At 50.1% G+C, this 12,452-nt stretch overlaps 1 protein-coding gene across 9 annotated transcripts in view; it reads left to right on the top strand.

Moving 5' to 3' along the window:
• The window catches only part of NCOR2 (nuclear receptor corepressor 2), a 234,915-nt gene that overhangs the window by 92,616 nt on the left and 129,847 nt on the right, over positions 1 to 12,452 (top strand). For all 9 annotated transcript variants that reach the window (XM_050318213.1, XM_050318212.1, XM_050318211.1 and 6 more), the window contains one exon: positions 2,070 to 2,250. In XM_050318213.1, the coding sequence (XP_050174170.1) occupies positions 2,070 to 2,250 (181 nt within the window). The remainder of the gene's footprint in view (positions 1 to 2,069; positions 2,251 to 12,452) is intronic.

Here is a 12,452-nt window from a genome sequence, read left to right as displayed (position 1 = left end):
CAGCTTCTTGGTAATAGGACCTTAAAAAAAAGAGGGAAGGAGTGAAAATAAATCTCATTTTTAATTGCCTCAGTACAGCAGAGCCTTGGGTGTTGGAATATTTTAGCACCTGCCCAGCTCAACAGTTGCTTATTGTTCCTGGGTTTTGCGGCAGAGCCTGAAATGCCGGCGCGCAGCTGCGGGCGGGCAGGGATTGCAGGAGGGGTTGGGACCAGCCAGCAGGAAACCTGAGAGGTGCCAGGAGAGATTTCTGGGCTTGCTGAGAAAAGTTGAGGATCATTCAGCGTGAAAGTGTTTGCAGGTGAAACGAGCTGTGCTTCAGTGCCAGATTGCAGGCTGTTCAGCTCTGAAAAGTTTGTTGTGTGAGCTGTGCGTTCGCAGTCTCGTGGGCTGGAGCACCAAAGGCAGTGCTTTTGGAACCTCTCAGCTCTCCCAGCCCCTTTTTGCTGGGGAGGAGGAAGAGGATGAGCCAGATTCTGTTTCAGTGTGTCAGCAGCAAAGCTGCTGCCCAGTGCCAGTGCCAAACCCTCAGCAGCAGAGCTTGGCATGCACATGCTTTGTGCCTGCTGTTGATGTTTAAATTAAAAAATAACCCCCCTCCCCCCCCCAACTTTAACGTGATGACCTGGAGCTGGGTTGAGTTGGCCACGCTGCTGTAGGGGAGGGCAGAGGTCTGTGCTCAGAGTGATGTCCCTGAGAAGGTGGATTTCTCCAGGGTTCCTCCTCTCCCTGGATGTGATCCAGAGCCGTTATAGCCACTGGCTTCAGAGGGCTCTGGGTCCTTCCCTTTTTGCCAGGAGTTCCCTTTAATGTCAGGAGTTGCAGTTTGTGGGTGGGAGCCAAACAATATATGAGAACCCCTGTTTTTATTCTTGGTCTTGGCAAAACACATCCCCTTTCCTCCTCCCCTTCGAGCAACTCCAAAGTCTGTTTAGTTTGTTGGTGTTTGATAACTGAGGAGGACACTTCACCACCAGCTCAGGAGAATTTCAGCAATCTGGTTTAAGGGTAAAAGAAAAAGAATCCATGTTTTTCACAAGCTTTGAATCCCCTGTGCTTTGTTTTATTTTTATTTTTTTAAGAGACATTTCTGCCTGAAGTGTTAAAAATGTACCCTTGGAGCTGCTGCAGCAAAGCTGATCCTGTGGCATAGTAAAAGGTTTAATGTATTTTTGTAGGATCCCTTTACAATTCCCACAAGAGAATCCTGCTAAGGAAAACAGAGCTACAAAGAAAGTTTTACATTTGTTTAAAAGAAGCAAAGCCAAGCCCACTCTCCAGGTATTACCAACTGCATCGTATTTAATGGGTGAAAGATACTTGAGCCCGATGTGACTCGTCAGTACCGTTGCTATCACTGGATAATGTGCCTTTGCAGCCTGCCAGGTCTGTGTCAGAGACGTGCAACTACATGTGGCTGGGTTCTTTCCTCCCCCATCCTGGAAAAATAAATCCCCACTGTCTAGCCACGGAGGAGTAGGCATTTTTTCTCCAACATATAATCTTTGGTATTCCTATGGAAGATGTTAAAAATAAACAGTGGTGCAGGTACCTTTGACTAAATAAGCCAAACGTGGCAGAAGGGAGCTCTGCTTCGTCTTAGAGGCAAAGGGGGACTTATGGGCCAGATTTGGGGATTTTCCAAGCTTTGGCTCTTTCTGGACAGCCTGACACGTGTGGCACGACAGGGAAGGCTCAAACCTGCAGTGCCTTGTTCACTTTGCCCTGGTGTAGGGACAGCCACCACCACGTGTGGTGGGACAGGAGAGGGCCGTGAGGCCTTCCAGGTGACATGGTGGCAGTGCTGAGGAGGGGGACAGCAGGGTGGCCTGTTGGGCTTGGGGGCTGACAGTGATCCTGCTCCAGGAGATGCACTGTGCCCAGCAGCAGAGCTATGGGGCTGTGCCTGAGATGTCTCAGTCCAGGCCCATCTGGCCTCCCCTCATAGATGCTTTTGGAAAATGGGCAGATGTTGAGCCATGTCTTCTTCTTAGAGTGGTTTGTGATCACGGAGCAGGGGAGAGTGGAGGTGATTTGCTTTCTAAGCCCTCCTTTCCCTTTGTTCACAGATCTCAGGAGCTGCACCTGAGAACTGAGGCGCATTCCTATCTCTCTGACCTGACCAAGCCATCGGACTTGGAGTTCATTGAAACCAAGAGGCCACGCCTGGAGCTGCTGCAGGACCCCCTGATGCGGCACTCGCCTCTCCTGAACCAGAGCCAGCAGGGAGGGACAGAAGATCTCTCAAAGGTAAGGGGCCAATGGCCTGGGCTGCCAGTTGGTTGTGGGGTCTGGGTTTTGGGATCCCCTTGGCTTGTGTAGAGCTGCCTTTGAGGCTTTGAGCTGCTGCTGAATTCAGTGTAGGTGGTGGTTCCCGACGCACTGAGCTGTGCTTAGTGGTGTTGGATAATATTCCCTGAGATGGGTGACCACTTTGGGAAAACAGAAGCATATCAGCTTTCCTCATAACTGTTACAGTCATAGGCTTTTTTTTACTAGGCTATTAGATGCACCAGAACAATTTGGAAGCTCCTGTAGGCTGAATTAAGGATGGCCATGTCTGGCTTTTCTGGATACTCTGCCTTGATTTGATTTTTACTTGACGTTTCTCATTTATCACATCTCTTTATTTAATATCAGTGTTTGAAGGGCTGGAATAGGTTTCTGGTGGTTCTTTAATATAATCTTCCCCGGGAAAGCCTCCCTAGTCCCAGTCTCATTTAACAAAGCAAATCGTTTACTTACAATTGTCCCCTCTGCACATGGAATAAATGTTGCAAAGAGAAATCCCTTGCTTGTTTGCCTGTTTGGATTTAGTTTCATGCTCTGTTGGGGTAAATTGTATTTGATTTTACCTCGAGTTTGGACATGCTCCTGGTTGGCAGGAAAGTCGTGCTGGATAAATGTGTTGGGGGCAGCTCTGTTGATGCCAGTGCCGAGGGTTAGTGCAGCTGCAGGCTGGGCTTGGGAATTGCCTGAGCCTGCAGTAAAATGAACGGGAAGTTGCATCCGTACCCAGGGTGATGGGGATGGTTCTCTGTATCCCTGTGGGAGCTGACTGAAATAACATGTGGGCAAGAAAGCTCTTCCTTGGGAATGCCAGGATATGTAGACATCTCTTACCCATAAGGTACTGGTGGGCTTTACCAGAGATCCCTCTCAGCTGTCTTTAATGAGAAGGATATTTAACTTTGGAGTAGTTCAGATGCCGAGGGAGGCCTGAAGGCTCTGAAGAGCAGAGTGCCCTCAAGGGATGTTGGTTGAGTGGCTGATGGGAAAAATACACTGTTGTCCCCAAAACAAAAAATGCCCCTCTCCAAAGATATGAGGAAACCAGGGTGACTCTTCTGTCTGCACATTATTCTCACCAGCATTTCTGTTTTACCTCTCACCAGAAAACCACAGATCATCTCAGCTATTTGTTTCTAACAGGCAAAGCTGCTTTTGAGTCATTAGTTGGTGAGTTTAGGGGCTGCATTTGCTTCTTGGTCTGACACGTTTCCAAGAATTACATGCATTTTATGGGGCTTAAAACATTTGTTAATGAAAGAGGGGGAGAGAGAGAGTGCGAGAGCTGAGATACAATTCAGCAAGACAAGATTATACTTTTAGTGGAGCCATTTGTAATTTTAGAGTCTGAAAGGAAGAAGACAGTGTGGTGTCTGTGACTGGTGAGAGCCTGACTGGAGCTGGGATTAGTTGCTCTAAACTAGCAGGAGCTGTTTCCAGAATGGGTTTGATGGAGTTCACTGCGAGACTGGATGATCTCAGTGCTGTTCCAGTGGTTGGGAGCAGAAGGCACATCTGGGGCACACAGTATATCTGCCTTTGCAGCTTGGGAAATAGGGTTAATAGCAGTCTTTTGGCATTAGTCCTGAGCAGTTGTCCTCAGACTAGCCAATAAACTGCTGGTGGACATTAAGGTCATGGACAAGCTCCTGCAGCTGATGTGTGCATCGCTGTGAGGCTCTGGGTGTGATGGTCCAGGGGAAATGCAAAGAGCTGAGACTGGTCTTTGGTCACAGCTCTGGGCTCTTGCAGATCTGGGCTCCTGACACAGGTAAAACCAATTCTCACATCTATGCTAATCAGTAGCTGCACAACTGAACTCTGGACTGGGCTCTGACAGCGTAACTCACCACCTGGGACAGGTGATAAAGACCTTCCCCAGAGGCTCTGTGCTGAGTGAGATGTGTCCTGGAGTGGTGGCACATGTGTGTTGGCAGGATGTGTGTCCCAGAGCAGTGGCAAAAACATGGTGGCAGGACGTGTGTCCCAGTGACCAGAGCTGGAGAGAGAGAGGTGTTTGCTGTTCTGTCTGTCCTGCTGACTCAGTGCCTGGTGAAGTCAGTCAATACTTTATCTAGGGCAGCTTTGCCAAGCGGGTGAGCTCTTTGGGTGAAACGCACCATGTGAGCCCAGTATTGCTACACACACTGCTGGTTGTTTAGATGGAGTATCCTAGGAGTTGTCCCCTTACTCCTTACCCCATTCCATGCTGTTGCAGTCACTGCCTGGGGAGGAGCTCAGTTTACTCATTGGAGTGACAGTGCTAGGACTATTTTTCATGGTGATTTTACAGATTGAGCTAATTTTTGCACAGTAAGAGCTCCACAAAACCCTCAATAAAAAGGATAGGGGTTTGGTTACACGCTTTGGGCGCCAGCCTGACTGTCCCAGGGGATGTAATTGTAATGGATGTTGCTCCCGGGCAGTGGATATGTCTTGGTCTCTGCTGGTTTCAGAGCAGTGGTGGGGCTGAGATGCAGAATGGAGTCTGTGGTGGGGTATGAGTTTAGCACATCCCTGATAACCATTGATAACTAGATTTACCAACCTTCAGCCCAGGGTAGAGAAGTCGACATCATTCCTGTGCATTTCCAAGACCTTTGGGACATGATCTGTGCTCCAAACACAGATAGAGTAATAGATGTGGTAAATGCTGGTAGCAGGTTCCAGAGCTTTTTCCCCAGAGAGAAGTGGATGTCTCATGTCTTTTATTCCTCATCTACCTCTCCCAAACATGGGGTGAGCTGCACCCCTTAACCCTGCTCAGCATCATTGCAGCCTCACTCCAAGCAAGGCTTAGTCTGTAAGGAGAAGGTAATGTCTTCTCTTGGATCAGCACATTCTAGCTGGAGAAAGCAGACGTGCTTTGGGGCAGCATGCCTTTCAAAAGCAGCAGCTCTGAGCTAAATCTCAGTCCAGTAAAAGATATTACCTTTCCTTACGAACCTTGCATTGCTCATATCCTCAAACACTGGTGTTTCTGTTCAAGCTAGGGAGCAGAAGGTTGTTTTCTTGCCTGCTTTCCCCCACTTGAGCATCTTTTCCTGGCAAGAGGGATTGCTGTTGTGTTGCTGCAGTATTGTGGTCCTGGGATCCTGCTGCTGGATGTGGCCAGGAGGGCTCTGTTGAGCTCAGTCAGCTGGGGAGAAATGAAATCTCCCCATGCCCTTTGTGCCAGCCAGGGCTGACGCTGCCCCTGGGAAGGTGCTCCCTTGAGCTGGCTGACAATAACCAGACACAGTTAAAGGAGGGCTGTTTTTTCCATCACTGCAAGCCTGGATGTGGGAATCACTGGAAAAGCTGCCGTTGATGTGGCTTTGCCAGGTGTGTTCTTGGCAGAGATGCGGGACCTTGTTCCCAGGACCCTTGGTGGCTTCTGCTTTCTTTCTTTCCGATAAAGTCACGGACCTCCATCACGTAGCAGCAGCCAGGAGCAAAGCAGGCGGCCCCAGAGCAGGCCAGTGATGCTGTGCACGATCCCTGTCCCTGCGCATACGTGCGCAGCTGGTGCTGCCAGCGATCCTGCCCCGCAGGGACGGCGAGCGTGGCACGTCTGGTCGATCGGCGCCTGCTCTCCCCTCTCCAGAGCTGGAGCTTCGTCCTGCCTCTCTTATTCCCGCTGTGCTTCCACTTATTCTTCTCTCCATTTTTAGGACTGCTCTTCCACCACATAATGTGGTTTGCTGCTCCTTCCTATAGGATGTGAGTCAGTCGTGATCTGCATGTAGTCCCCTTGCAAGGGCTGGCTGGCTGCACTTACGCGTAGCCTATTGCTCCGACAGGAATTCACTTACAGGGAACCATGTAATCCCACGGGTACAGGGCTGGGTGGAGGCTTAGGAAACCTGAACCTTGCTGCCATCTGCCCTGGCAGGCTGCTGGTCACTGGGTAAGTCTCTTCCCCTTTCTGTATCTCAGATTTCCCCATCTGTACAAGGGACAATGCCACTTCCCTCTTTTGTAAAATAATTAACAACTATGGATGGAAAAAGGCAATTAAGAAGCTGTGTGTTGTTAGGAATTGGACTCTGCTTTACATTGTGGAAAGGTTTTAATTTCTTCCTTTTCTGCATGAGTGTTTTTGTTGTGTTACGGACTGAAAAATGGAATAAGAAAAGGGAGAGGAGGAGTTTTGGAAAAGACAGCACCAAGGCCAGGAAATATGTATGGCAAAGCAGAAATTAGGGCAAAGGGTATTTTGTTTTGATGCATATTAATGTAGATTTAAAAGCAATTAATTGAAAAAGGAGGAATTAACACGTTTGAAATGCCTTTTTAATGATGCATTGAAGCCAGCAGCGTACATGCCAAATTTCACACTGGCTGCCTGTTCCAGAGCCCAATTTACAATGAACTCCTGGAAGACAGGCTGTGGGATGGAAAGGCTCTTGGCTAGCCTGCTAACTCCTGCCCCGGCCTCAGGCTGGCAGGGCACTGAGGACAGCCGAAAGGCCTTTCGGGAGTCCTGCTTCCTCCTCGCTGTGCTGGCTGGGGCCTTGGCACTGCTGGTCCCTGGTCCCTGCTCCATCCCTTGCCGAATGTTCCAGGGGAGAGGAGCAGGAGGCAGGGGGCTCCAGCAGCAGGGTTTGCCCTGGTACAGGGCAGGGAGGCAGTGCCACAGCTCCCAGCACAGATAGCTGGGCTGGCTGGTAAATCACCGGTCGCGTTTCTGCTCCGTGGCTTTGTTATGGGAACATTGATCTGTTGCTGGGATTAACCTCTCAGAGTTTCCAGTGGGTTGGTCTCGCAGTTATTAATGAAACTGGCTGGAACTTGTGTTGACCTTGGCAAAGGCCCCAGTTGGCTTGGAGGTAGCTGGCAAAAGCATAATCTCTAATTGAGTAATCCAGGGCTGGGGGAGGGGAGCAGAGGGGGTGGACACGCAGCAGCGCTTTGAACTGGGAGAGCTCGGCGCTCCAGCGGGATGCGTGGGAGTGGAGGGCTCAGAACGGCGCTGAGCACAGCGGCCGCCGAGGGAATTAGCAAGCAAAAGCGAGGCGGCATCTCGGATCCGGCACCCCAGGCTCCCTCTTGTAGAAAACAGCCCAGAATTCCAGCACCTCCCCGTGATTTATTGCTGTGGAACAATAGCGCAGAGGGGCTGGAGAATGGAACGAGCTGTGAGCGTCGGCCGTCCCTGGACGCATGTCCTCCTGTAGCCTCTGCGTTTGCAGTGTGGATCATGCCGGGCTCTCCCTTCCCCACTGGGGGTTGTTTTTCACTTGGGATAAAGAGTTCTGGGTTTGTTTCTTGGGCTTTTGGTGATCGTCTGCAAGCAGGGACCCATCAAAAGCAGAGGCTGTGCACCTCTGCCATGGGAGAGGGAGGCACTTACTTGGCCATCTGTAACTGTGCCCAAACCTTTTGGGGAAGGGGGTGGCTGTCAACAAGACCTGAGGGACACCCACACAGAGGGATCCTGAGGAGCTGCAGTAGCACTGATGGACAGGGGACACACCCATGCTGCCAGTGTCCCGTTTCTCCCTCCCAGTGAGACCTTTGCCAGTGTGTGGTTTGACCAGCCCTGTGGAAGGTGAAATGCCTCAAACACGTTTCCATGAAAAGAACAGTTCTTGCCCTGAGGACTGTGGGCTGTTCAATGCAAAGCCTGTACACGCTGCGTGGCTTCCCAACTTCTTGGAGGAACAGACTTCTGTGGTAGTGGCTCTAACCTCAGGTCTGAGCAATGAAATGAAACCATTTTAATGGGTACAAACACACCTACGTCTTTCCTGCTTTTGTCCTCCTTCCCCTGCAGAGAATGGCAGTTCTTGTTAACTCTCCTTGCAGCCATGGCTGGGAGGCAGCTGGGCTGTCCCTGAGACGCTGGGCCAGTGGAGCTGAGCACCCATCAGAAGCGAGTGGAGTGGGGTTGTCAAGTCCAGGAGCTGTAGGAGGATCCTCCTCCAACGTGTTCGACATCCACTCATCTGCCGTGCGCTTGCTCTCGCTGTCGACTTGTGCCTGATAAAAATCTGGTTGCAAAAAATGATTCGGTGGGGTGGGGAATTTACGTTAGGGCAGCAATGATTCAAAGCTATTTCTGGGAAGATGAGGGAGATGTTGGCATTCTCTGTCATTCCAAACATATTTAAAAGCTGAAATATTTGCATTGTTCACGTTGTCACAGCGCAAACACTTCTGGCTGGATTTCTCCCACCCCCTGCTTTCCTCCCTGCTCCGAAGATCATTTCCAAATTGCGTGAGGATGAGTGTGAGTGTATTGGCCCTTGCCCTCCTGCAGTTGAACACACACCTTTGGGAGTGTGTGCCTGCCGTGTGCAAGCAGAGTGGCTCTCCTGGCGTGCCCAGCAGTCCGTTCCATCGCCCGCTGTGCAGAGGCTGTGCCAGGGTGGCTGTGAGGGGTTGTCAGCAGCCTGTGCTGTGCACCAGCGTGGGACGGGAAGCCAAGGGAACAAACGGCCCGTGGAGTGTTGTATCTGGAATCTCTGTCCCATGCACGGCCTCATGCTGGTTTCATTTGAAAAACAGATGCTTTGGGGTGTTGTGTAGTCCTTGTGAGATGTTCGGCTCCTCCAGCCGGCCCTTTTTACAAGACAACTGGTTTTATTCCATTTCTCACCTGAAGTTCCTATGGCCAGAGAACTGAAGTATGGCCCGAGAGACTTGGATATGTCAGGGAAAGCCCTCATGGGCTGCGGAAACATTCCAGAGGCAGGATGTAAAACATTTGACCCTTCCCCAAGCCACCTGCAGCCAGCTCTTCCCTGCCCCTGGCTGCTCCAGCCTGCGGTGGTCCCTGAGCTACAGACAGCAGGGCCGAGGCTCAGTGCAGCTGGAAAATCCACAGGAGAACTGACAGTGCCTCAAGCACAGGTTGTTTCGCACTTCTTCGGCTCGTTTGTGGTGATCGACATCCAAAACAACCTTTTAAATTGCCTTTCAAGCCACAGCAGTGGTGAAGGGCGATGTGATAAGGCTGACTGCTTCTCGGGAGCCTGCTTCATCATTTACATAATTGGACTTTTCTCTTCCACTCAGTCAATATTACAAGGCTCGCGCAGTGCGACATCTCACCTGATCTGCTGGAGGGAAGGAAAGTCCCTTGACTTTGTGTGCCTCACCCCTGTAATTGAAAGAAATATTGCCAGCTCTTTCTGCTTGCAACAGGGCAGCCTGGTGAGCTGGGTGTGCTGTGTGGGTTCAGGGAGGCATTTCTGCTCCGTCTCTGAAGTGTTTGTACCTGTTGTGTGTATCTATTTTATTTTCTGTAGCAAGGATCCTAATATGCCCGGTTATGTCCTGGAAATGCAGGAGAGAGCAGAGCTAGTTTGCTACTTTGTCAGTCCTCAAGTGGGACTTAAGAAATAGGGTTGGTATGGCAGGAACTGGTACTGGTCTCCTGTGCATTGCTCCAGAGCACGGGTAAAGTGCAGGGTGAGGAGGGCTGTGCCAGCCACCTCTGCTGCGTGTGCTCAACCCCTTTCATACACTTGTATGAAAAAAGACCCCCTCATCTGGAATAAAGTTCCAGGGAAGAATTCAGTCCTGCTACTAAGAGGGATGTCCTGACTGTTTTCTTCTCCTGCTGCAGTTTCAGCCTTATCTGGTTTTCTTCTCTTCCCCTGAATTTCTGGGAGGGGGTGTGGGTGCTGCCGGACATCCTGCAGATGAGCTCGGCTTCCCTCCTTCTCCAGCATCTCTGCACACCCCTTCTTTCCAAGGGTCTTCCTGGGGAGGGCAAGAGGTTTGGTGGGAGCAGCTCAGGCATCTTCTCTATGAACACACAGCACTGAGCACATTTTTGGTGCTGTACTTTTCCATGGTTAGGAAATGTAGCCTATCCACTCTTCTGACTCACACAATGAAAGCCAGCGAGTTGTGACACCCATCAGATTGATTCTGGGTGCTGTGTTTTGAGGAGGAGGGTATTTCATGCTAATACCTTCCTTCCCAGAGTGGAGTGGAAGCCTTGGAGGAGATGCAACAGCAATCGATGGTGTTTGCCTGCTGCTGCTGGAGGGGATGGAGTGGGGGAGTGATTTCAGAGATGGATTTGGCAGAGATGAGTTGCTGCTCTTTGTGCCTGTGGTGATGGAGCTGTAATAACATATTGAACATGGCAACAGCCCTTGCTAAAGCTCTGTGACTTCACGTTTGTGCTTCGTGGGGCCTCATCTCTTAACAACACCCTTAGCATCGATAACAAGAGAGGAGCTGTCGAGTGCCAAAGGGCCTAGTTAAAATCACTCGCTGAAAACCTCCTTTCTTTTTGGACCCAAACTTGCTTTTTAAACAGAAAAACTCTTTGGCTGTGTTTTAGGCAGAGAACATTCAGAGGGTTTTTTGGCTCTGCAGCTTTGTGCTGCATGGGGGGGCCGGGGGGCGATGGACGCTGGTGTGTGTCAGGAATGCTGGCTGCGCGCTCAGCAAGCGGAGAGGGGTTGTTTTAGGACAAGCTGACAGGCTCCTTGGCTTGTTCTGCTGCTCTCGAAAAATGTAATTCTAATTCTTGGCACCTTTTTCCAGGAGGATAAGGAGCGAGAGCGCAGCGGAGCCTGTTCCCTCTGCCCTTGGAAATGGGCTTTTACCCAGCAGCAGAGCTGGCTCAGGGTGGGAGTGATGTGCTCTGTCCTACCCCCAGTTTGGTGGATCAAAAGCAGGAATTCGTGGGGGAGAAGTAGCATGGGGTGAAATGACCTGAACCACCTTCTCACAGTCTTGACCTCAATATAGTTACTTTTTGGTCATCTCAGCTCTCTGACAGAGCATCTTCTGCAGGTGCCAGCATTCCGCTCAGGTTCTGCTCGCCTTCATCCTGGCTGAGGGCTGGCAGTCCCTAACCCTGTACATTTTCCTGTGAGGAAACTGTTCTGTGGGGCTCTGTCCTCTGGGCCATGGGTGTGGGGTTTCCCAGTCCTTTGCTGCATCCCGAGGGGTTCTCCCAGGGCTGCAGAGCCCATGGCACCCTGCTCCAGCACATGCCTGCTAACCCCCATATCCCCTCCTCTGCCTGTACAGTAACGCTTTCTTGGCTTGCCTTTGAGCAGCCTGCTCTGGTCACTGCCCAAACGGCGTCTGATTTCTTTCCTCCCTGTGCTGTTCCCTGAGGAGCAGCAGTGATCGTTTCTGCCTTCTGATCTCCACTTTGGATGCTGTCATTCCTGTGGCTGCTTAAGAAAGAACCATTGCCTGGTGCAGGTCAAGCCGTCCCACGTGGTTACGCGACCGAACCAAGCACAGGCTTTTACTTCAGGCTGGTTCTCAGGTCTGTGCTTTTTTTATCTCGTGCCAGCCATCTCAGGTATGATGTGGAGCACATTGCCCCTAGCAGTTAATGTGTTTCTGCCTTGGCAGCAGAGAGAGTGGCAGATGTAAACACAGGAACGTTACGGTCTTTCAAATGCTAAAAACTCCCAAAGAATTGGTGGGTGTGTGTGTATAAGTATATACAGTGCATTATATTAATGGAGAGAGATTTGTAAATTCATGCATTCATGAATGTTTAAAACCTTTTTATAGGTTTTTAAGTAATCGATAAGCCTACATTTTTATATATATATACACACACACACACATATATATATATATACTGCCTCGTATACTTGTAAGGTGTTTTTTTTCAAAGGCTTCTTCTAGACTTGTTCAGTGATCCTGCCTTCAGCAGACACAAGGAAAAAGGCTCCAGTCTCGAGCAAAGCTAAATATTGATTTGAGTCAATCTGGGTGCACTTGGAGACATCACTAGTGTTCATGAATGCAGCATAATCGCTGATTGGAGTGGGGAAATTTCATCATAAAGGCCCCAAAAGGGAGGTTTATTATTGCTTTCTTCCAAATGCCTGAATTTTATTAGCTTCAGTCATTCTTGGCAGGGCAGTGGAATGGGATTTTATAGTTAGCAAAGGAAAAGTAAACACAGTAATCATTTCACAGCCCTGTGCCTGCCAAACCAAGATGGAAATTCCAGCCTTGGTGGGAAGCTGCTGCTTTGCTAACAGATAATAACAAATTCACTGTGGGCTTATTCTTGCTATGAGAGTTGAGATGTTCAGGTTTTTCTGTAACACCCTGGTCTGGGGAGGCAGAGGTGCTTCGTGCTTTTCTGCAGGAGCAGCCTGGGCAGAGGTTTGTGGTTTGAGTAACTCCCACAGCCATTCACAGTTAGAAATGGTGTTTCTGCTCTGAGCCTTTGGGAGCTG

This window comes from Myiozetetes cayanensis, unplaced genomic scaffold, assembly GCF_022539395.1.
Source record: "Myiozetetes cayanensis isolate MyiCay16 unplaced genomic scaffold, myiCay2020 scf21, whole genome shotgun sequence".
NCBI classification, from domain to species: Eukaryota; Metazoa; Chordata; class Aves; order Passeriformes; family Tyrannidae; genus Myiozetetes; species Myiozetetes cayanensis.
This window is presented reverse-complemented; position numbering and strand designations above follow the sequence as displayed.